Source organism: Vigna umbellata, chromosome 5, assembly GCF_029865625.1.
Source record: "Vigna umbellata cultivar VRB3 chromosome 5, Vumbellata_1.0, whole genome shotgun sequence".
Lineage (NCBI taxonomy): Eukaryota > Viridiplantae > Streptophyta > Magnoliopsida > Fabales > Fabaceae > Vigna > Vigna umbellata.
Genome location: NC_142169.1, coordinates 30,983,367 through 31,006,283, shown reverse-complemented (window position 1 = coordinate 31,006,283; position 22,917 = coordinate 30,983,367). Strand labels below are relative to the sequence as shown.

Below are 22,917 nucleotides of genomic sequence, written 5' to 3'. Positions count from 1 at the left end.
CCAATCAAGTTTATATCTGTTGACAGATTTTATTAAAAGTAATATTTTAAATTAAAAACTGTATTTTAATTAAAAATAAATTTAAAGAAAGTCTTAACTATAAAAAAATTAGTATCATAGTCTATTAAATATTAATGGCATAGATTTCGAAAAATAAAGGATCCATAAAATGAAAAAATATTTTATTTGTTATTTGTGAATGTATACATAGATCTAGGAAATGTTTCAAAGAGATATTTGAATGGGAGAATCAGTTCTAATTCTAATTTTATAAATTTGATTTTAAATTTTAATATTAAAACTTGTTATATATATATATATATATATATGGGGTTTGTTAACGCGCATACGCTGTTTTTCAGTTGGTACATTTTAGCAATGTGTACCAGGTTTTAGTAGACAAAAATATCCTTATATATCATGGATTCTAAGTTTTAAGGTTAACGGTATTTTAATCATTTTCATTCTCAAAAATAAAACAAAAAAACCCCAAACCCTTACTCACATTTCTCATTCCTCTCAACCATTTCTCTTTCCTCTTTCTCACTCCAATCTTTTCTCTGTCATCCTTATTGTAGTCCAATTGAAAAAATCAGAAACACTTGATGTTAAACAATCTTACAAAAAAATGATTTTATAATGAGTTTTCATCTTATAATTTTTGTCTTCTCTAATTTTATCCAATTTTCACAAGCATAAAGGAATTGGTAATTGACTTGGAAAAAATCAGAAATACTTGCCGTTAAACAATTTCTTACAAAAAATGATTTTATAATAAGTTTTTATTTTATAATTTTTGTTTTATCTAATTTTATCTAATTTTCACAAGCATAATGACATCAAAGAAATTGGTAATTGGCCTGGAAAAAAATCAGAAACACTCGTTTTTAAACAATTTCTTACAAAAAATGACTTTATAATGAGTTTTCATTTTATAATTTTTGTCGTATATAATTTTATCTAATTTTCACAAGCATAATGACATCCGAAAGAATTAGTAATTGGCCTGAAGGGTTTTTTTTGAGATGATGATTCAACCTATACAGATGATGAAATTAGAGAGGTTAGTGAAGATGGTGAAATTGAAGAGATCAGGTGAATATGTCAATGACTCAACTTTTTACAAAGGCAAACTTTTTAAAGGTAAGTGTTTCTGATTTTTTCAATTGGGACTATGACAGAGAAAAGGTTGGAGTGAGAGAGATGAAAAAGAAAGGATTGAGAGGAATGAGAGATGTGAGTAAGGGTTTGGGTTTTTTTTTTTTTTTTTTAAGTTTTGAGAATGAAAATTATTAAAATACCCTTAACCTTAATTTGGGATATGTTTCCTTTTATATAATAGCAATGTTTTAAACTCAATCTTAGCTACTATACTTTCTCAAACTGAATCTAGATTGTATAATTAACACACTTATCTAAAAAAGATAATAATCATTTTTTTAACGATATATATAAAAAAATTTAAATATATATATATATATAAATTTATATATATATATATATATATATATATATATATATATATGTAAGATCCATGAAAAATAATTATAGTAAATTTTAGTATTTTATTAGTAATAATAATTTTAATGGATAGAAAAATGTAAATTTTGGATATAAAATTATAGTAATTTTAGAAGGAGAGGTGCAAATTTTTGGTAAACTTATTTAGTAAATTTTTTTTTTTAATTGAATAGTAAAAAGTAAATAGTAAATAGTAAAAAGTGAATAGTAAAAATAAATTTTCAGCATTTGGATTCCTTAGCATGGAAGAAAGTAGTAGGTAGAAATTAGGATCAGATTTGGTGAGAAAAGGATTGAAATATTATTTTTAAATAATATTAAAATAATAAATAATATTAAAATATTAATGAATAGTAAATTTTTTTTTTACTATAAATAGCCATGGGAGGGAAGGGTATTTTGCACCAAGAGAAGAGAAATCAAGTGAGAGAAAGATAGAGAGAAATTTTTAGTTGCAAGAAGGGTAGAGGTTCTGAAAGGTTTCGGAGAAATAAATTCAGAGCAAGAGACGTCTGGAATAGAGGTAGGGGAGCTAACCTTTCTATGTTTTTATATTATGATTTAATAGTTCTATGCTTTTATATTATGATTTAGTATTGTTTTATTACTATTCATATATTGAAATTCTGCTGTGTGAATACTGTTAATGCTTACTGTATGTTAATCTATATTGAAATTCAGTGTTAATATTATATGCTGTTGTTTTGAATCTGTAAATAAGAAATTTGTTAAAAACTAGTTGAGGAACACTTTGGCTAAGGAAAGACTTGGTACTTAAGTTGTCCATTGTGACGCACCTCTCTTTCCTGGAAGTCTACTCGACAAGTTTTTAACTTAAATCCTATTGAACAGATTGAGTACTGTTAAATTATTATGCAATATATTGAGTTTGTGTGATTTATGCGATGATTGTATTTTATTATATTGCATTTGAATTTATGCATCTGAACATGTTATGAGTATTATGGGGAGATTTTGTAGGGGTATAATGTGAGTTGAGGAAAATGAGTATGGCATGAGTCTCGTGGAGAGATTCAGTAATATTATGGTATTTGTGTATATGTTGATGTTGAGGGTCCCGTAGTTGGACGTTATCCTGATACTCTAATAATCATCTAGTCTCAAGTAGAGAGGGATGAATTATGTGGTGAGAGGAGCAGGAGGTCCTGGTCTATGTGCCGGTTTTGGACATAGTGAGGGGATTAACCTTGTGAATGGTATGAAGTATTTTGAAAGTGTATTTGTAAAAAGAAGTAGAAGTCATTACAAGTGCATAACCTCCCGTGACCGCTCGTCAACGTATCATCCGGATGAGTGTTTATTGGGTATTGTGGTGTCTATTGGGTATTGTGAGACGAGTGTCTAATAGGAATTGTGGTATGAGGGTGTCGAACATAATTATTATATGATGTTTATATCAAGGTAATTATACATGTTTTATAAATGATTTGTTGCATGTTAGCTCACCCTACTTGTTTGTGTTTGTTTTGTTTGGGTATGTGCGATGATCGTATAATTCGTTATACGGGAGCAGATGAAGGAATGTCGTCTGATCCAGTGCCAATGAAGAGAGAGACAGAAGAATAAGTTAGAAGAATTCGAATTATATTTATGAGTTTATAGTTGAAATTTGAGTTTAAAACATGTGTAGACATATATTAACTATGAATTTATAAGTGTGAGATTACGGGATATTACCGTAAATGTAATGTTACAATATATAAATTATGAATTATCCAGTGTGAGATATTGGGATGTTACAATATATATATATATATATATATTGAATCAGCTTTATTTTTAATTCATATGAAACTTCCAACACAGACAAAATATATTTGTAGTTAAAAAAAATTATAATAACTAAATTCATTAAATAATACATCTTAACAATTCAACTACAAATTTGCATGTTCATCACCATCATTAAACTAACATAGACAACCATTATATTTCATTCACAGAGTACAAAATTTCGCAATAAAAAATCGACAACCGATCAATCAAACATATATTACAATGTTCAAACCTCAAATCATACCAATAAAACACAATTATGTGGATAATAACACTATTTTTCCTTACATAAAGTAGAAACCCTTATCAGAAAAAGGTGTTCCTAAAACTCTAACTCTTAGAGATAGATCTATCTAAAAAAAACATATAGAGACCTTTCACATTTTTATTCTCATTAACTTACAAAATTCACTTTAAACTATTTTAAGTCAACTCATTGAATCACAAGTTACAAATAACTAAAAATGCTAACATATCTTAAAAGTAGGTAAAAAAAATGAACTTATTATATTTTTATATACATAAAGCTATATGCAATTATCATTAATATGATTTGTGATTATTAAATAGATGACTAATGGAATCAAGAAAAAATTTATAGAAAAAAAGAAATGTTTATAAAATGAAATTTTATTATTATAAATTTTGTTTATTAATTTTTTATTAATAAAATAACTGAATGTCATATTCACTAGTGCAGAAAGGGCATTTAACGTCTGTTTTTGGCTTTTTAACATCATATCCAGACCTGACGTCTTTGTGGGTGACGTTAATAAGACGTCGGACTCCACAGGTCTAACGTCTTTATAGACGTCGGACATGCATTAACCGACGTCTAAGGGCTCTATAGACGTTGGACATGGCATTAACGTCTATTGCAGCTCGTGTCTTTGGGTAGTGTAGTAGCACCTTCTTCCTTTGCTAGTTTCGCCATAGAAAAGGTTGCGTCTTTTGGACCTCTTATGACATTTCAATCGAAAATCGAATCTGGGTCCTTGCCTAGTTCCATTCCAACTGGCAATGAAAACGAATACGGTGACTTGAGAACTAGGCAAGGATCCAGGTTTGGTTTTGGGTTGAAACGCTATAAGACATCCAAAAGACGCAAGTTTTTCTTACGAGGAAACTAGCAAAGGGAGAATGTGCTATTACGCTACCCAAAGACACGAGAAAAACATCACCAAAACACAACAAAAACTCATTTTAATCGGTTCAAATGGAAGATAATCAATCAAAGACTAATTTAATCGGAGTAAAAGTATGTTTAAACGGTTCAAAAGAGACAAAAACGCATCTGGAAATGCAATGTCGCGGAGAGAAAAGGCGAGAAGGAAGACGATGAAGTGCGCGTAACCGCGGGTTTGATTTATGATTTAACAGCAAACAAGACGTCGGACACCTAGGGAACTGACGTCTATTCTCGCCTAGACGTCGGGGCCCTCACTAATATGACGTCCAAAACAACTTTTCACCTACCCTGTCAGGCCATTGAGACGTCAGATGGCGGGATCTGACGTCTATATGGCGAAAAAAGAACTTTTCATCTACCTGTCAGACATATACATGTTCGTTAGGAGGGGGCACCGGCGTCTATAATATTATAGACGTCAGTCCCCCTCCTAACAGACGTCTATGTGTCCAACTTATTTACGAAAATGTCATCGGTCAATAATTTACGTTGGTTATTTTATGGTCCGACGTTTAACGGGTGACGTTAAAGGCTAATTCTGCACTAGTGATTTAAAAATTCTATCTCTCTTAAAGTGTTTTTTAGGTGTTTACAAAACATTTAAAAGCAACAATCCTCTTAATGGTGGAATTAGAGCTGTCAAAACGGGTCACCCGGCTCGACCCACCACGGGTTGGTCACTTAGTGAGCCAATCCAACCCGGATCATTTATTAGCGAGTCAAAAAAATTTGAACCCGGCCCGATGGGTAAACGGGTTGGCTCACTGACTCACTTAATTACATTTTTTTAAAATAAAAAAAATTACAAACTTTATATAATTTAAATCTAAATAAATTTCACTCCCAAATTTCACTATCAATACGAGTGTTTAATTAATTTTTAAAATAAGGAACTTAAATAATTTTTTCAAGCAAAAACAAAATAATAAATATTTTTTTATAAAATTAAAACTAAATTTTAATAAAATAAAATTAGGTAGGTGGGTTGGTGGGCCAACCCGGCCCACTACGGATTCAATCCGCATGAGCCGAGCTTAAATGAATCAGGTTGAAATCGGACTCGCATAAAAAAAATATAATTTTTTCAAATTTAATCCGGCTTAAATATGTAATTGACCGGATTGACTCGCGAGTTATGATCATTTTGACATAAGTCGAATGGATGTAATTGTAGGATTATTGTTTTTCAAATAGTAAAAATATGCGTCTGGTGTTCCTTGAGTCAAGGATAATTTTATTTTATTTTTTTCAAACATAAGAGCCAATGTTAATTTCGTTTAAGTGAGTCTCATACTCATTAAAATAAGAAAGAGATAAAAAAGACACAGAGATTTTCACAGTGAAAGTTAATTGGTATAATATTAATAAACTAATAATATTATTAAAGTGCATACTTGCACATTTGAAAATTGGCGGATATTAAGAACAATGATTGTTGTTTTGAATTCTTCAAAGTATAAGCCGACAAGGACAATCAAAGGAAAGTATAATGGGTAATATTTTTAGAAGAAAAGGTATTTCAATAGAAAAAACTTAAAGAAAAATATAAAAGTTTGGATGGAATGAGAATCCTGGAAGTGAATGGAAAATAAATTAGAATATTGTGATGTCTGCATGAATAGGAAAGTTAGGACGTAGTTATGATGTCGTCAGATGGATGAGTTGAAACTAGCTGGAAACTTGTTCAGTGTTGAAAGCAAAAGCAAGGAAGGAATAACTTGTGCAGAATTAGTAGTCAATAGACATCTCAGTCCAAATTTTAGGGAACCTTCCTCACTTCTACCTTCAATTTGATGTGCTGTGCTTTTTAGGTCAACCGATCACAGTTCAACATTTCAATGTGCTTTATGTTCCTTCTCTCATAAGTCTCATCAAATGGGAAAGGCTAATTCAAACTCAATTTATCTACTCAATTCATCATCATAAAAACATTAAAAACAAATTTGATTCATCTTTTCAATTTTAAAATTTTAAAATCCATACTTTTTTCCTATTTAACTCAATATACATATTGAAAATAACAAATTGAGTAAGAGCCTAAACTTACTTCTAATTCGATACGATTCATATATTATAATTAAATTTCAATAATTTGGTGTACTAATTATTATTTATTATTTCGATGTAAATATAAGTCCAAGCTCATGTTAATCTTATTTATTATTTCTTTAAGAAATATTAACTTCATAATTATTTATATTCACTGTATTTATAAAGATATTATTTCTGACTTTGAGTAATAAAGATTTTCTTTTGTAAATAGATCTCTCCTTCAACAACAAAGATTCGATTAGTGATCATAAAAAAGATCGAATTACTGTTAAATTCTTGTCATCATTTATAAATCTATGTTCAAGATCTAGCTAAGATTACGTACCATTATATTTTAATAATATATTCTAACATATTTTAATTAAATTCTTTTACACTAATTAAACAAATAATTGAAATAATATTTTTTATTTTAAATTAATTAATAATAAAAAAGAAAATTATATAAATATATTTGTAATAAAAACGTGAATCCATGTTAATATTTATAATGTAAGCAAATGTTTGTATATATGCAATATGGAAATATAAAAGGGTAGGGTGAAAAAAGGAAAGACTGTTATGCATCTCCAAATATTGTATTATGCACCTCAATTTTAAAAAATAACTTCATAGTATATTGAAATATGTTGAAGTTTTTGAAAAATCCTTTAAGGGATTTTAAAATATGTTATTTTAAAATATGTTAAAACACAAAAGATGAGATATATGATTTTTTAAATTAAATGATAATTTTAAAATTTTAAAAAAAAATTAAAAATGCAGAAGAAAAGTGCACCCCTCAAATTTTAATTTTCCTATTTCACCCTTATATATTTATAATCTATTATCTATTATAGTATGAAAAATAAAATACTAGTAAATTTCTTTTATTATTTATTTTATTTTATTGACAAATGTATCAAAAAGTTAATTTTTTAATCATTTATCATTTTTAATTTTTTTATTATTTATGTTTATTTTGTTGTTATTTGTGTGTAAATTATTTTACTTTTTTATCTGTTTATTTTATATTTTAACTTATTTTTTATTTATATTTACTTTTTTGTCACATGAACATAACATTTATTTCACCTTTTTGTCTATTTATTTTATTTTTTGGTTGTACTATTTTTTATTGTTAATTTTATCCTTTTATAACTTTCAATTGTTTGATCATTTAATAAATTATTAAAGAATAATTTATATTTATAATATAAATTTTTTTATACTACTTGTTTCCTTTTTAATTTTATCTTTTTATGATTTATAATTATTTGGTCATTAATAAAATTAAATTTAAAACCATATATATTATTTTTATTTCTTATAATAATATTATTTAAAAAAATTATATATATATATATATATATATATATATATATATATATATATATATTATTAATAACGGTTTACATTGTCATATAACAAATTATTTCTCTTAAAAGTTATTTTATAATTTTATCTTTTTGATTTGTTTTTAAATCGATATAATGTAAAAATAAAAATATATTTTAAATTTATAGTTTAATATCTAATACATTATTATTTTTGTATTTTAATAAAATTATTATATTTTTAAAATTTCAAATTTTAAATTTTATATCAATCTCCAAAATATCAATTATATATAAAATTTAAATTATATTGTTGATCAATTTAATATATGATATGCACTCATACATATTATTTTAAAATTCATTTATTTTTAAAATAAACAATTAATTAATTGTTTTATAAATACCTATCAACATATTTTAATTATTATTAAAAAATTATGATGTTTAAAATTATAATATTTTAAACTCATAACTATCTTAGTATTAACCCTAGGCACAGCCAGAAGGGTTTTGTGTTTTTGTTTTAAAAAGATCCGGGTTTACCCAGAAACTCGTTTACTTTCGTCCTTTGTTCTCGGGTTTTTTGGGTGATTTCTGCGAGTGTGAAATTAGAGGTTGGTGAAGAGAGGGTTGAGGAAGAAAGCGAGGCAGAATCGTGAGCACGGGAGGTGCGAAGGGATTCGATTCAAGTGTTTTTTCGATTCAAGGGTTTTACTAAGAGAAGTTTCAAACCAGGTATGGGGAGCTATTATGTTCATGTTTGGGTTCATTGTTTGAGAAAGTGGAGTGCTTGTTTGGGTTTGTATTTCGTTATCTTTGGATTGTATGTTCTGGAAATTTTAACACTTGAATTAGTGGGGTCATGTGTTGTTAAAAAGGGGTTTTTATAGTGTATGCTCAGAGAACTGTCATTGAGTTAAGATATTTGGATAATTGAGTGTATTATGATGAAATGAGTTCTGGAAAATTGTATGAATGTTGTCGCGTGTTTTTTTGTATGGACTAGGTGCGTGGATAATAATGTATGAAGTTGGGAGATGATATATTAAAAGAATAAACGAGTATACGGTGTTTGGTCGTTTGGGTTTTACCTATTCTGCTTCAGTCAAGTATAATATAGACTTTAGGTGGGTTAAAATGAGGCTAAAGTAGAAAAGCTTGTTAGTACGATGATTGGGTTTGAAAGGAACAATTTAAAAGCTGCTATGCATGAAGATTGATGAAGTTTGTCAAATGTTATGCTTGCTTGGTCCTAAATACTAAGAGTATGATTGATGGAAATAAAGGGGAATATTGGTTGAAACGAAAGGGATGTTTATTTATTTTTGGTTCTTTTAGTTTGAAGGTCAGATTATGAACGCTGGAAGTAAAATTCACTATCTTATTACTGTTGGAAAGAAGTGAAAGAGTTAATTATCTGAAGTTTGTATGCTAAGAATTATTTTACAAATAAAGGTGTATGCGTTAGAATTAACATAAGTAAGCAATTGATGGGGTTAATTATATCTGTGAACAATGTCTACCAGTATATGTGACAAATGATGGTAATAAGAAGTAGTTAAATGAAAGTTTATTGAAGGAAAATGGGTAATAAGAAGTAGTTAAAAGATAAGGATAATGGGGGTATGAGGAGCTATCTTGGCTTGAATTTATTGTTGGGATATGATATGATCTGTTGTTATTGCTTCGAAATTTCTTTGTGCTTTGTGTCTTATGGATATAACAATTGGGTTTCTGTTCTGTTAAATGAAAAAATTACACAAGGGTTATATGTATTGGGTTTTGATTTTGTGGTTATTAAATTAAGAAGTTGGTAATTCGTGTTGTATAATTAAGGGAAAGAGTGAATCAAAATCCTATGAACTTGTAGTAAAACGGTTTTTGCAAAATCTGATTATTAAATCTGGCTTTGAATCTGATTTTGGTGTGAGAGAACTGTTCAGATGTGTCTTGGATGTTAATCTTTGATGCCTTGACTCCTTACTTGATCTTGCTTGAATTCTACTTCAAGAATTGTAGTACCATGAAAGCCATGTTTCCCTTCATTCTCTAAAGAGTTTCTAACGCATAGCATGTGCTTAAATTTTCTGTTTAGAACCAAATCTGATTACTATGCTTGTATGAAACGTGAAAATGAATGTTTATGAGATATTAATGAATTGATAGAAGAAAGAGAAGTAAAATTAAAAAAATTTATAATGATGTTTTAGAAATTTCTGGGAATGATGTTTTAAATTGAGATATAGACAATTATGTCTGAAGTTATAGTAAATTAAGTTTTTTTGAAATTCTCAAACTTTATCTCGATAATCCTTTAGTACTTTATACGCTTGATTTAAATTTGTAATAAGTCTTCTTGTAATAGCAACCATGAAGCTTAAAGAGATGGGGGGAGGTAACCGGAAAAATCAGAAGTCGAAGAAGAAGCAAAACTTACAACGGCAGAAGAGAGGCCCTCGTTTGCCTTCTTCTTTGCAAAAGCAGATTGACCGTTTAAACCCTACAACTCCCTTAGAGAGTGCCGATTCTGATGACGACAACGACCTTTACGAATACGAGGAAGAGAGGGCAGAGGAAGAGTCTAGGAAAAATAAGCGTTACGACCCTGTTTCGGTTAATGATGACCTCTCTGAAGAAATTGAGGTTTCTCTTTTCTTGATCTTTTTCAACAATAATGTCATATAAACTTTTCATATTGTTCGTGTGGTTAACTTGCTTAAATGTTTGTCATAGTAGGGCATGTTTGGTTTAGTTTCGTTTTCAGTTTTTGATATTGAAAACTGTTTTCTATTATCTTTTTTTTTTTATTATTATTAAAGCTTGATTTAATTAAGGACACCTTTGAATTGATGAAAGGAGATGAAAGAGAGGGGAATGGAATGGATTGTGTTTAAGACCCATTGTTTGACTTATTGAAAAATAAAAATTGGAGGAGGATGGAAAGTGTTGGAACCCATTCCTTCTTTTTTCAATTTTTAGCTTTTTTCTTCCCTCCAATGGCGTGCATGCGATGGAATGTGAAACAGTCCTCTCAATGTGGTAACTAGAAGGGTTATGCTCTCCTTTGTGGCTTATCGTCCCTTCCTAGTTTTGTGTTTGCATTCTTCCTTGCAATGTCTGCAATCCTTGTTTAGTATTGGCCAACGCAGATGTTAGAAACTTTTTAATACATCCAACAAACCAAATACATGTGACATCCAAGGTCTAATGGAGAAAGCATTTGAGACTTGCAACACCTTGTATTACACCAAACGAGTCTGTATACAGTCTGGCAGATATTCAACTTACTAGTATTGTAAAGATGAAAAAAACACAAAATTTCATGTGTAACCTGTGATGATCTTTATAATGCCTTACGAAATCTCATATCTCTGATTTATATTCAAATACATTTGGAATATTACATTTGGGTTGGATTGGTTAATTAATTTTTAAATTTAAATTTAACTTATCCTGTTTGTACCATATAATTTTCATTCATGTCTTCACTGGTATTTTTAGGATGAGAATGTGCAGTCTGATGATGAAAGTGGGGACAGTGATTACATTGGGACAAAGAAGGATGAAAATGTTCAAAGTGATGATTCTGGAGAAGAAGATGATGGGAGGCATGCAAGGATGCTACAAGCAATTACTGGTATGCCTAGTGAGGCTTTTGAAGGTGAGATTATGTATGTATGTATATCTGTGTTTCTGTGTCCAGCATTTTGGAGATTATAAGTGTTGTCGTGTCCATGTAGTGTCTGTGCTACATATACTCTAATTTTTGGCAGTATGTAGGAGGAATACTGGACCAGTTTTTTTTCATTAATGTTACACAGAGAGAATGTTGTAACGATATGTTTTACACCTTAATAATCAAAATGCAGAGAATAAGAAGAAAAAGAAGACGATGAATGACTTTGTTATCCCAGAGCTATATCAAGGACCTGAATATAATCCTAGTCGTGATGTTGGGGAAGGTAAAGCACGTATTAGCATAGAGGACCTACTGAATCCTCTTAGTGAAAAGCCGACTTATGGAAAACTTCGGAAGAGACAGCTTCAAATTATGAAGCATGGTAGAATTGTTCATGCGCCACTTTCAAAGGCAGTTCAAGCAAAGGTAGAGAGGACAGCAGCCTATGAAGTATCAAAGAAAGATGTCAGCAAGTGGCAGCATATTATTCAGAGAAATAGAGAGGCTCCAACTATTTTCTTTGATGAAGATGTGAATCTAGGATTTTCAACTGTAGGAGCAATAGCTTCTGAATTTGAACCCAGAACTGAATTTGAGAAGAAAATAGCTGCACTAGTTTATGATAATGAAGTAACGGATGCCCATAAAAATGATGGTTCTAAGCTTCTTGAAATGAACAAGGTATGAATTCTATTAACATAGTTAATAATTGAATTTGACATTACTGGTAGTAGCTCATCATGGAATTCGGAATCTGATTGAACTTTTCCTTTTCTGATTCCCTTTTTATTTTCATTTTCTGTTGTATGATCCTTTTCTGAGTATGATATTAACGTGGAAATGTCTTGACTAGACATTGGTGAAGGTGACTCAGTTGTGGTTCGCATACATCAAAGCATTTTATTTTCAAACAGTCAAACTCAAATTTGTTTATTAGACTAAAGTGCTTGTATATACATTTTTTATTCTTCAAATTAGATTATTTTCATCCCAAAATATTTTCCTTATGCCTACTAAGATTAAAAGGTCAGCTCAAACTAGCTGGCATGATCGAGGGGGAACTTCAGTGGCATTTTTTTCGTGACTGTACTGATTTATTTGTGTGGGTGGAGGTGACAAGGGTATTTGTTTCAGTGATGTGCTTAAATAAGGTTGGATTTATATATACTTTGGAGGTGCACGATAGATTTTGGAAAAAGCAGCAACTTCTTGTTCAGTCCCACAACTATTATGACTCTCCGTACACTGTAGACTTGGATCAGGCTTGTTCATAAAAGTCAACAATGAATTCTCATTTTTTAATCAATCTCACCGCATTCAATATTCCTATTACTTCACCTTCTTACTGTACCATGTTGAAAAATCTAATAACTTGGATGAATAGATTAACTCATTTTGTAAGATTCCAAACATGTATCACTTCTACCAAAAAATAATAATGGGTTCCTTCCAAGCACACTACATAAGCTGAAATAACACTTATGATTCTGGCAGCTACATGGAGGTAGACAAAATCCTAAGTCTCAGCTTGAGTGATGTTATCCCAATTTTAGTTTTAACTTCTAAGTCCCATACAATGTTTCCATGTGTGCCTGTTGGAGTAAAAGAATAAAATGAACATTCGATTACAGCTTTGGAAGTCTGTTTATTGAATAGTCTTCTTAACCCATGTTTTTAATGTATAATTAAAGAAATTACTGATGTGCTGCGCCTTATCAATTGTTTTATGTGGTTTATTATGTCTGATAGGTGTCTATTGAAGATGAGAAGGATAGACAAAATCGGATTGCTAAAATGCGGAGCCTTCTTTTTCGTCATGAAATGAAGGCAAAGCATATTAAAAAGATCAAGTCCAGAACATTTCATCGTTTGTTGAAGAAAGATAGGTTTAAAGCAGAAGGTTCTCAGATACAAATGGACCCCGAAGCTGCTAAAGAACATGCCATGAAACGAGAGCGTGAAAGGGCCGAGGTATATCATCATTTCTGAAGAAATAATAGCTCAAGATATATTTCTTAACAAATGTAGTCTACCAAGATATAATGTATCTTCATAATTAAAACAGGAAAATTGTTTCTATCAATCCCTTTCTAACTTAAAATTTCAACTTGGTACAGGAACGTATGACTCTAAAACACAAAAACCAGAATCGGTGGGCTAAGCGTATTATACAACGTGGCTTAAATAGCCAAGATGAAGGAACACGCGCGGCTATAGCTGAACAACATCAAAGACATGCTGAATTGACTAGAAAAATGCACTCTATGAAGGATAGCAGCAGTAGCAGTGAAGATACCAGTGATGAGGATGACGATGAAAACTCTGCTGGTTCTGATCAGGAGAGGGCTTACAAGCTTTTGGGAAAAGCTAGAGATAAAACCATGAGAGTGTTGGAGGAAGAGAATGAAGTTCCCAAATCAGGATTGCTTTCTTTGCCTTTTATGGTAACACCCATTCCTGCCCTCTTCCCTTTCCTTCTCTTTTAAAGAAATTTCTGTGTAAATGTTATTCTTCTTCTTAATACTGTGAATAAATACTCAATTATTTTAACGTGAATTATCTTGTTGCATGAATTGTGTTATCTTTGCTTTATGTTAATTTTATTTTTATATATTCTCTATAGTATTCAATATAGAGATTGAAAATCGTAGTTTTTCTTATTGATTTGTGGTCTTCCTTTGATCTGGTCTGATGTAGAGGCGCGGATTGGAGAAAAGAAGAGAGGAAGCTGTTGAAGAAGCTAACCTTGCTTTCCAAGAATATGAAGATTCCTTGAAGAAACTGGAAAATTCTGGTAGCTTAGAAGATCCAAAAGCTGCTTCTACCAGTGGTCGAAAAGTATTTGGACCAGCCAAAGCTCAAATATCTGATACCAGTGTTAAGGTAAAATCATATAATAGCTATGGTGGCAGTGATAGTGAGGATGACTTGGGAATCGGCAAAAGTGACAACATGGAGAATATGGGAAGTCACCTTTTGCATAACAAGGATTCGGTTGTAATTCAAGAAGACACTGATACTCACAAGGAATCTTTGTTGAAGGTGATGGAAATTTTTTTGTATTTTTTCTTATTTTGATGTTTTTCTCAATGGATGATACATTTAATGCATTTTTTGTTCACAGACCATTGATGATATTATTGAAAATCCTGGGCCAAAAACTACATGTGAAGTTTCCATATTTGTGTCAGATCAGTGGAAAAAGGTTCGAGTGCTTTTAATATATATATATATATATATATATATATATATATATATGTATTTTTTTTTTCTTTTTTTAATTGGTTTCTTTTGTTAAAGAAATATATTTTCCATTTATGAAGTGGTTGTTCTGTTGTACTTACGTATCTGTGATAAGCAGGCAAAGAACAAAAATGAAAACACAACTATCAAGAAGTCTCCAAACCTTACAGGGCCAGTTAGGCAAAACAAAAAAGTATAAGCTCTTTCTATTTTGTTACAAGTATAAAGCATCTCATTGGTTTAGCCTTATATTTGATCCTTTTAATATATTAGGATGCTGAAAAGGAAATTGGAGAGGATAGTGATACCGATAGTGTAGGACAGATGGTGGATGGAATTCTGTCTTCTGTTTCTAAAGGGCCTTATGAACTTCCTTCTCAAGAGGAGCTCATTCGGCAAGCGTTTGCAGGGGATGATGTAGAAGGGGATTTTGGAAAGGACAAGCAGGAGATCCTCGAGGAAGAAAATCCTGAGCCAGAAAAGCCTCTGTTACTTCCTGGCTGGGGCCAGTGGACACATATACAGGAAAAGAAAGGTTTACCATCTTGGATGCTGAAAAAACATGAAGATGCCCAGAAAAAAAGGGCAGAGGCACTCAAAAAGAGGAAGGATGCTCAGCTTAAAAACGTGATTATATCTGAAAAGATAGATAAGAAGGTTAGTGTCATCATATACAAGGTTTTGAACCTTCCGTATTTTTTTCAATGCATGCAACAATTCATATTCATATTAGAAATTTGGGGAGTTATTTGGATTGTCATATAATATTCCTGATTTTTACTTGTATGAACAGTAATGTTATTAATACGTATTATCATTATTATTATTTGTATTAAAATTTTCACTCCTACCTCATTATTCAAGACTCCTGTCTTCATTATTTGGTATTATATTGCTTATAATTTTCATTTAGTATGTATTCATGGTCGAGCTCTAGTTTTGTAACTTTGTTGTTCGAACAATGTTGCCAACTGCCTCGTGCTCCAGTATATGCTGACCAGTTCTGTACCTATTATTATGTGGGTCAATTAATTTGTCTTGGCTTTAATTCTGTACTTCCTTTTGGATATGGCAGGCTGAAAAACTGCATACTAAATCACTGCCTTTCCCGTTTACTTCCAAAGAGGTGTTTGAACAGAGCATGCGTGTGCCCATCGGACCTGAATTTAATCCAGCAACTGCAGTTGGTCCTCTTACCCGACCCGAAGTAAGTACTTCATTAATATTCTTGACTTTTTCCTGTGTCGAAAAGAATCACACCTTTTGTTTAAAGTAATTGAAAATAGTAGTCGATGGCCTTGCTTACCCTTGGTGAAGGAAAGAACTTTGTTTATTGGGTGGTACTATTTAGGAAAAATACTGTAAGATGAGTGTATCTATTGTAGCCGTTTTGTAAGTATAGTGTCACATATGCAGGTGGTGAAGAAACCAGGTGTTATAATAAAGCCAGTGGAGTTTGAAGACGTGAATCCTCATGAAAAATCAGAACAACGAAGTGGTGATAAGCGAAAGTTTAAGAAAACTAGTGGCAAACCCGTGAAAAAGGCGAAAGTTGGAGGAAAAAAGTAATGGACATTAGTTTTGGTTCTGATCCATTTATTTAATATTCCCAGTTTTGTGTTTCTTTTGGAGAAAGAGGATAAACATTTTTGCAGGATAGAAGAAAACGGTTAAGATAAAAAGAAATTGAAAAGCTGAGAATTTAGTAGAGCTCCGGAAGCTTATGGCATGCAAAGAGTAAAAAATAGAAGAATTAGAAGAGTTGGTGTTGTATTTTTGTGGGGGTTGTTTCCCCTTAAATATTATCAGTCCAATATACAGGTGGAAAAGAATATGTTATTTATCTTTGTCACGTTTGTTTCCCAGGAAACCGTCAAATTTCATTATTGTAATCTTACCTTTTCTGTTACACCCTCGCTTCTAAGTTATCTCGCTTTTTTCTAAAGATCCACCCTAGTACGGCATTTAACTTTTATATCATTTATATATAATTCATTGTTATGTCTACCGTATAATATAAAATTTTTATATAATATAGAAGATATCTAATAAAAGTGTATTGGAAAATGCATTATTAATTTTCAATGAAAGGCACACCATTTTTTATTATTTGAACGTATTCTACTTAAAGTGACTATATTTTAAGTACTCCAACAACGATCATTTAATTAGTTTTTTGCAAGGCATGAAATAAAGGAAAGTATTATCAGTTTTGCAAGTATGAATGATAATAAAGACGATAATAATATATGTTTTAAAGCTTCTTTAAAATTTAATTATATATTATTAATAATGTATAACTCTTTTCAAGAAATGTTAAACAGAAAATACTCTATAAAAATTTCATTGTGTTCATTAAATGTGACAGTAAATAGATATTTGTATAGAGAAGTTGTACAATTGTAATGCCTATAAAACTTACCACACATTGTACTAATGTTACCCGAAAGTAAAAAGCTTTCATGCCAACAATATTTATATACCAGCTGTTGATAAAAAAATCTTATTTGCCTAAAATATACCAGCTGTATCGTCTAGAAAGATAACCGTTTTTACTAATAAAAGTGTTAAACATCACATTTTATTCGTCCTTGAAATTAAAAAAATAAAAAAAAAATTCTTAAGACATTCTTTTAGTCACGCTATTTACTTTCATGGACTCCAACTATTTTAACAAAAAATGTTTAAAGTCAATGAATCATACTAATTTGAAACAATTGCTATTGTTAGTATCAGTTCCAGTGGAGGTAAATCAGATGAGTAGAGGTGTCACAGTTTTGGTAAATCTATTCCATGAAATTTTAAACAACTCATATAGTTCATTAATCACACAGAATGATGTTCCTAAACCATGAATTTGAATTAGTGAGTCGTATTCAGAGAGTCATGTGGTGGCATGTGACCTTTAGTTGAGTAAATTCCAGCTCCCCATTGGTAGGACGGGTTTTCGTTGTTCACCAAGTTATTATCTGTTGACTATTGCTTTGTTTCACCATTTTTCAACAACCATCGTTGGAAACCCTAAATGGACTGCTAGATCATACTTATGTTGCTTAGGTGGTTGGTGGTGGATCGCTTTTATTGTCTTTCCACTTTTATTTTATTTGTAGATATATGTCACACTGAGATATATGTCATACTCTATTGCCCATTTCAAGTTTGGGGAGCACACATTTATAGGACAAGGTGTCTAATTCACACTTGTGTAAACAATTTTGACCTGACACTATAACTCATTTATGGACTTCTAAATTTAGTACCATTTGAGATTCACCATCCATGATGAAGCTTACTGATGTCCAGACACCTAATATGTTTTATTATTAATAATGAGAACCAACTCAAGGAAACTATATTACACTTAGTTCATAACTGCACACTCCTTCAAAGATATACAAGCATACCATCAATTGTGTAGAGGATAATGCCACGAAGCTCATATTCTTGTAGCAATAGAAGTATCCTTTGAGGCTAATTAGGGTGAGATGAAGCTAATATGCTTGTCTATAACTCTTCAAAACCGTCTTCGTCACCTTCATTCTCTTCCCTTTGAAATTCTCTTCTCCATGATTCCATCTGCCATAATATCAGTGCCTTGTTATGCCTTATTCACACTACTGTGCAATACCATGTAAATTTGAATACAAAGTGCCTCACCTAATCATCGGAATGTAACAACTGTTCTGCAGAAAACAATATACTGTTATAGTGCCTTGATGCAAAAACTAGCTGCATTTAAGGAAAATCCATATCAAATTATGCAATATCATCAAAATAACTACCTAAGTACTTAATGAAAAATCGTAATTTAAGAGGATATAGGATTATTCTCAGAAACATACACACACTAAGCAAGTACCTGTTTTATTCCATCATTAAGACTAACTGTATGGAGCCGTTTATCATCAATGAACTTGGCTGCAAGACGGTACGGATGACATCCTCGGGAGTATTATCAGGAACAAAACAACCACCATATGGGTCTAGAAAAAGACGCTCTGCACTTGGGAAGAAGGGATACTATGAAACATATGTCACGCGAGACGACAAAATGAAGCATCTAAATACCAAAAATGTGATATACTCAAACTCGCATATATAGACAGAGAAAAGTAATGATACGTACACACCTTCCTAAATCAAACACTCAATCAATGCCTAATATTATTGTCTCCTTTTTCTCGATAGATCATATCACCTATCATAACTATATTTCTCTTTTCCTTTTTCCTCTCTGGATGTTAAAAGGCATTTGATGTCCACCAATCTTTTCCCACCAGCCTAATATATGAATGGCGGCAATGAAATGCTAGCTTAGCACGATGAACCTACAGCTACCATTTATTGGACCATTCTATATAAAGATAAATGCTTTTGTACTTTGAAGCAAGAAGACTCAACCATACTCATGCATTATTATCATTCATTAAGACCCTTGAAATGCTCGATGAAATGTCTAAATGAGATAGAATTTCCAAGACAATGTGATGGAATGAAAGGGAGAGATGGGTTAATTTTCCTGGTCCAAGAGATTTGTGTTAACGAAGAGAAGCAGAAGAAGAAGCAGTAGTAAAAATATGTTTTATTTATATTATTGAGTTTATGCAATTAACTTACTTAGTTTCATATTGAATTTATTTTTTAAATAAAAAACAAACAAAAACATGTAAATAGTTATGATTTAGATTGAATTAAGTTAATGAGTTAATGTAAAACTTTATATTAAAAATCAAATCGAGCTTCAAGCACTCGTCACATTACATAGACATAATTTGTTGTTGTGGTTTTACTCTCTTAAAAATAAGTTTGTCTCTTTGATAAAAAAGTATCTACGTATATTTGAAATATCTACATGTACTAAGGTTTAGTTAGTAATTTCATTTTTATAATTAATCTATAAAAAAAAACAAAACTGTATTACTAATTAAACCTTAACTAATATTCCAGAGTATCTTATTCTCGTCTCTCATTTCAAATCAACTGTCTAATAAATGTATAAGGGACAGGAGGATAGACATGTATTTGACACTTTTTTGACCAAACAAAAAGATTTTGTAGTTTTTATTTTTACAGGATACAAATGCAATATTGAGTTAACAATTGTTTTCTTAATATAAGATGATTTTACAGAGTAATATAAATACTTAATTTAATTGTTTTGAATAATCTATATTATTATTCAGTTTTAAAAAAATCTCCCTGTTTATTAATAAAAAATACATATACTTTTAATATTCAATGAGAGATAACAAGAAAGTCAAATATAAAATTATATGAAAATCTTTCACTCTCTATCGAACCATTATATCATCTCGCCATGTTATTATGCTAATTAACTAATACCACAGAACCAAAAACATCATATATGAATAAATTTTCGTAAGAGAACATGGAAAGTTATTCATTAATTAAAATTAACTTATATACAAATCAATTTATACAAGTTTATTTGTGTAACTTTTTATTTTCTTAATCTGTATATTAACTAATTTATTTTTCTTAAAACTTTTTATGATAGTGTGTATCTATATTTATATATTAAGGGAAATTTTCTTTCTTGTGTCTATATTTTTTTCTTTTCAATTTTATGCTTCAAATAAAAGGTTTTTTTAATTAAAATAAATATTTTATTAGTTTTTTAAAATATATTTTTTAATTTAATTATATTTTCATTTGATCTTTTTTTAAATTTAACTATTCTTTTGGTTATAAAATTATATACTAAATAATAATAAAGATATACTATTCATTCACTAACGATTATGCATACAACTAATTTATTTTGTATTTCATCACAGTAGCTGTGTGTTTTTTTTATTTTTTACATAAATCTGTAGTGCATATTATTTGTCAAATATTATTTTATTGAAATTATAACTTACATACATCAAATAAAAAATAGTAATACGTATATATTAGTTAAATAAATACATACAATTAAAATGAATAATGATATTAAGTTTTAATTTATTAAAAAATCATAATATAAAAATTCAAATGTACAAAGTGGACTAGGATTCTCCTAGTACTGTTAGTTTGACTTTTGTGAAAAGTATTGAATGAAATGAAAACGACAAGAGATTCCAACTAATTTTAAGAGATTTTTTTCTTCTAGAAATTCTTTTATTTGATGTTAGTAACTATCTTTATATGCCAATTAAAGGCAACCACCCTATATACGTTTTGGTTTCTTGTATGGAAAATTTCAGTGAATGTGTGCTATACATATAGGGCCTGCAATATTTAATAATCATAATTATTTTTTTAGGTATTTAACGTTTTGCAAAAAAGATGTAATCTTTGTAGTTTGCATTGTAGTTGGCTAAATATTTTAATAATTTTTTAAAAATACTTTATATTAAATATTGAAAGGTGAAAGCCTTTTGTTTTGTTAAAAATAGTTTTAAAATGTTAAGAATATAACCAATACTTGTTTAATAAAAAAAATTATACTTTTAGAAACATTAAAAAAAATTGAAAAATATTTTTATAAGAAAATATAACGGTTTCTTTGAAAAATTAAAATTAATTTATATTTAAATGATTTTGTAAAAATCATCTTATATAAATTATTGAAGTTTGCATCTTAATAAATGTCTTTTTGCTATAAAAATCTTTTATTTACCTTTTTGTTAATGTTTAAGCACAATATTGAATTGAACGTTTGATAAAAATATTTTTCTGGACTAATTTGGTTCGTGACTAAGGCTTGATTATTTTTATTTTTAAATGGGTGGTGTTCCTTCAACCATTTATAGTGATTTCTTAAAGTATACAGGTAAGAGAAATGATGTTTGGTGAAGTAATTGTATATGTATTAACGTGAGATATTTGAGAAAAATTAATTACCTATATTTATATGTTGACTAAGAATTTTTGTATATTGGATTTGAAGCTCGTCTTAAATAGTTTTGAGAAACTTTGTAGATCACTGAGATTTTAGTTTATTAAATTAAATGGTGTTCAAACTTTTTTGAATAATATTTTTAACTTTTTATTGGATTATAATGGTTTATATGAAAGTTGTGTAAGAAATAGTCACCGGAGCTTTTTTAGGTCTGAGGTGGCACTGGACCACGCAGTTTTGTTTTCATATATATATAAAAACTAATATATAATTGATATATTTTATCTTTAACATTTCCCATTTGTATTCATCTATAATTTTTTTTTTCACTAGTATAATATATTTTTATAATATCCACCACTACTTGAAATAGATAAATTTGAATGTTTTAAACTTCATAGTAAAATAATTATAAATAGAATATCATGATTAAAATCATCTTGGTCAATATGAAATAATAACATGTCACTAAAATTATTTTGATTTAAATAACTCTGTGATATGAGGCGAAGTTGTATTTGTAGGAACATGTCGACAAAAATAATAATAGCATTATAATTATAGTTAAAAACATAAATGAAAACAAATATAATTGATAGAGAGATTAAGATATAAGATGGATTGGCAAAATTCTAAATCATTTTAAAAGTAATTTGTTTAGATGATCTAGGATCAACTACATAAATTTTATGAGACCATTAAAAATAATATTAGTGATGAGGTATATTATCTATTCACTTTAACACTTTTTATTCACATACTTGAGTTTCATAGTGTATTTATAGGCATCACCTCTATTTAGATTTTGGAGATATTTTTACGCAATACATCTTTGATGACTTAGTTGTGTGGAGGAAAACATATCAAATTGAAGAAAAAACATTAAAAAATGTTTATTGTGTGACATTTCTAGAGTATGTCTTGGTCATTTTAGAACAAACACGTTGGTGACGATAAAGGTTGAAAATATTTTGGAGCTATTGCATATAAATTTATTTTTCTCAAACACTATAAAAATGTAAAATTTACATTCCCTTATATATTATCATGCGCTTATATATTATCATCTTATCTCTAATTGATGTAGAATCTTTTTCACGTGAAACATATACATTTAAAATATAAAACTATATAATAGTCAATTAAGAACTTAATAATAATAACATAATTGGTTTAACAAACTACAAATCTCATTAATATAGATTTCAGATAATTTTAAGATCATATTAATAAGGATTTCAAGTAAAATTTAACTTTATAAAACTAACTA

General features: G+C 29.6%; 1 protein-coding gene and 1 long non-coding RNA gene across 2 annotated transcripts; one reads left to right on the top strand and one right to left on the bottom strand.

The window, feature by feature from the left end:
• The first annotated feature begins 8,397 nt into the window (after nt 1–8,397).
• LOC148198108 (uncharacterized protein C57A7.06-like) lies at nt 8,398–16,709 on the top strand. The gene is made up of 12 exons (XM_088092029.1): nt 8,398–8,613; nt 10,244–10,521; nt 11,380–11,539; nt 11,748–12,238; nt 13,307–13,528; nt 13,675–14,001; nt 14,255–14,599; nt 14,682–14,762; nt 14,919–14,993; nt 15,074–15,457; nt 15,876–16,007; nt 16,217–16,709. Exons 2-12 carry the CDS (start codon nt 10,249–10,251, stop codon nt 16,367–16,369), a joined length of 2,643 nt encoding a protein of 880 aa, XP_087948155.1. The 5' UTR covers nt 8,398–8,613; nt 10,244–10,248; the 3' UTR covers nt 16,370–16,709.
• A 1,233-nt stretch (nt 16,710–17,942) lies between these two features.
• On the bottom strand, nt 17,943–19,321 carry LOC148198107 (uncharacterized). The gene is made up of 3 exons (XR_015786500.1): nt 18,660–19,321; nt 18,458–18,529; nt 17,943–18,376 (listed from the first exon to the last, which is right to left on the bottom strand). It is a non-coding gene; the product is annotated as an uncharacterized LOC148198107 (long non-coding RNA).
• Nucleotides 19,322–22,917: the final 3,596 nt, after the last annotated feature.

Bases quoted from the DNA above. Each gene is read 5' to 3' on its own strand.
- LOC148198108 (XM_088092029.1), top strand. From the start codon at position 10,249: ATGAAGCTTAAAGAGATGGGGGGAGGTAACCGGAAAAATCAGAAGTCG. The intron at 14,002-14,254 runs GTAACACCCATT...GGTCTGATGTAG, and splicing joins TGCTTTCTTTGCCTTTTATG to AGGCGCGGATTGGAGAAAAG. The intron at 14,600-14,681 runs GTGATGGAAATT...TTTTGTTCACAG, and splicing joins ACAAGGAATCTTTGTTGAAG to ACCATTGATGATATTATTGA.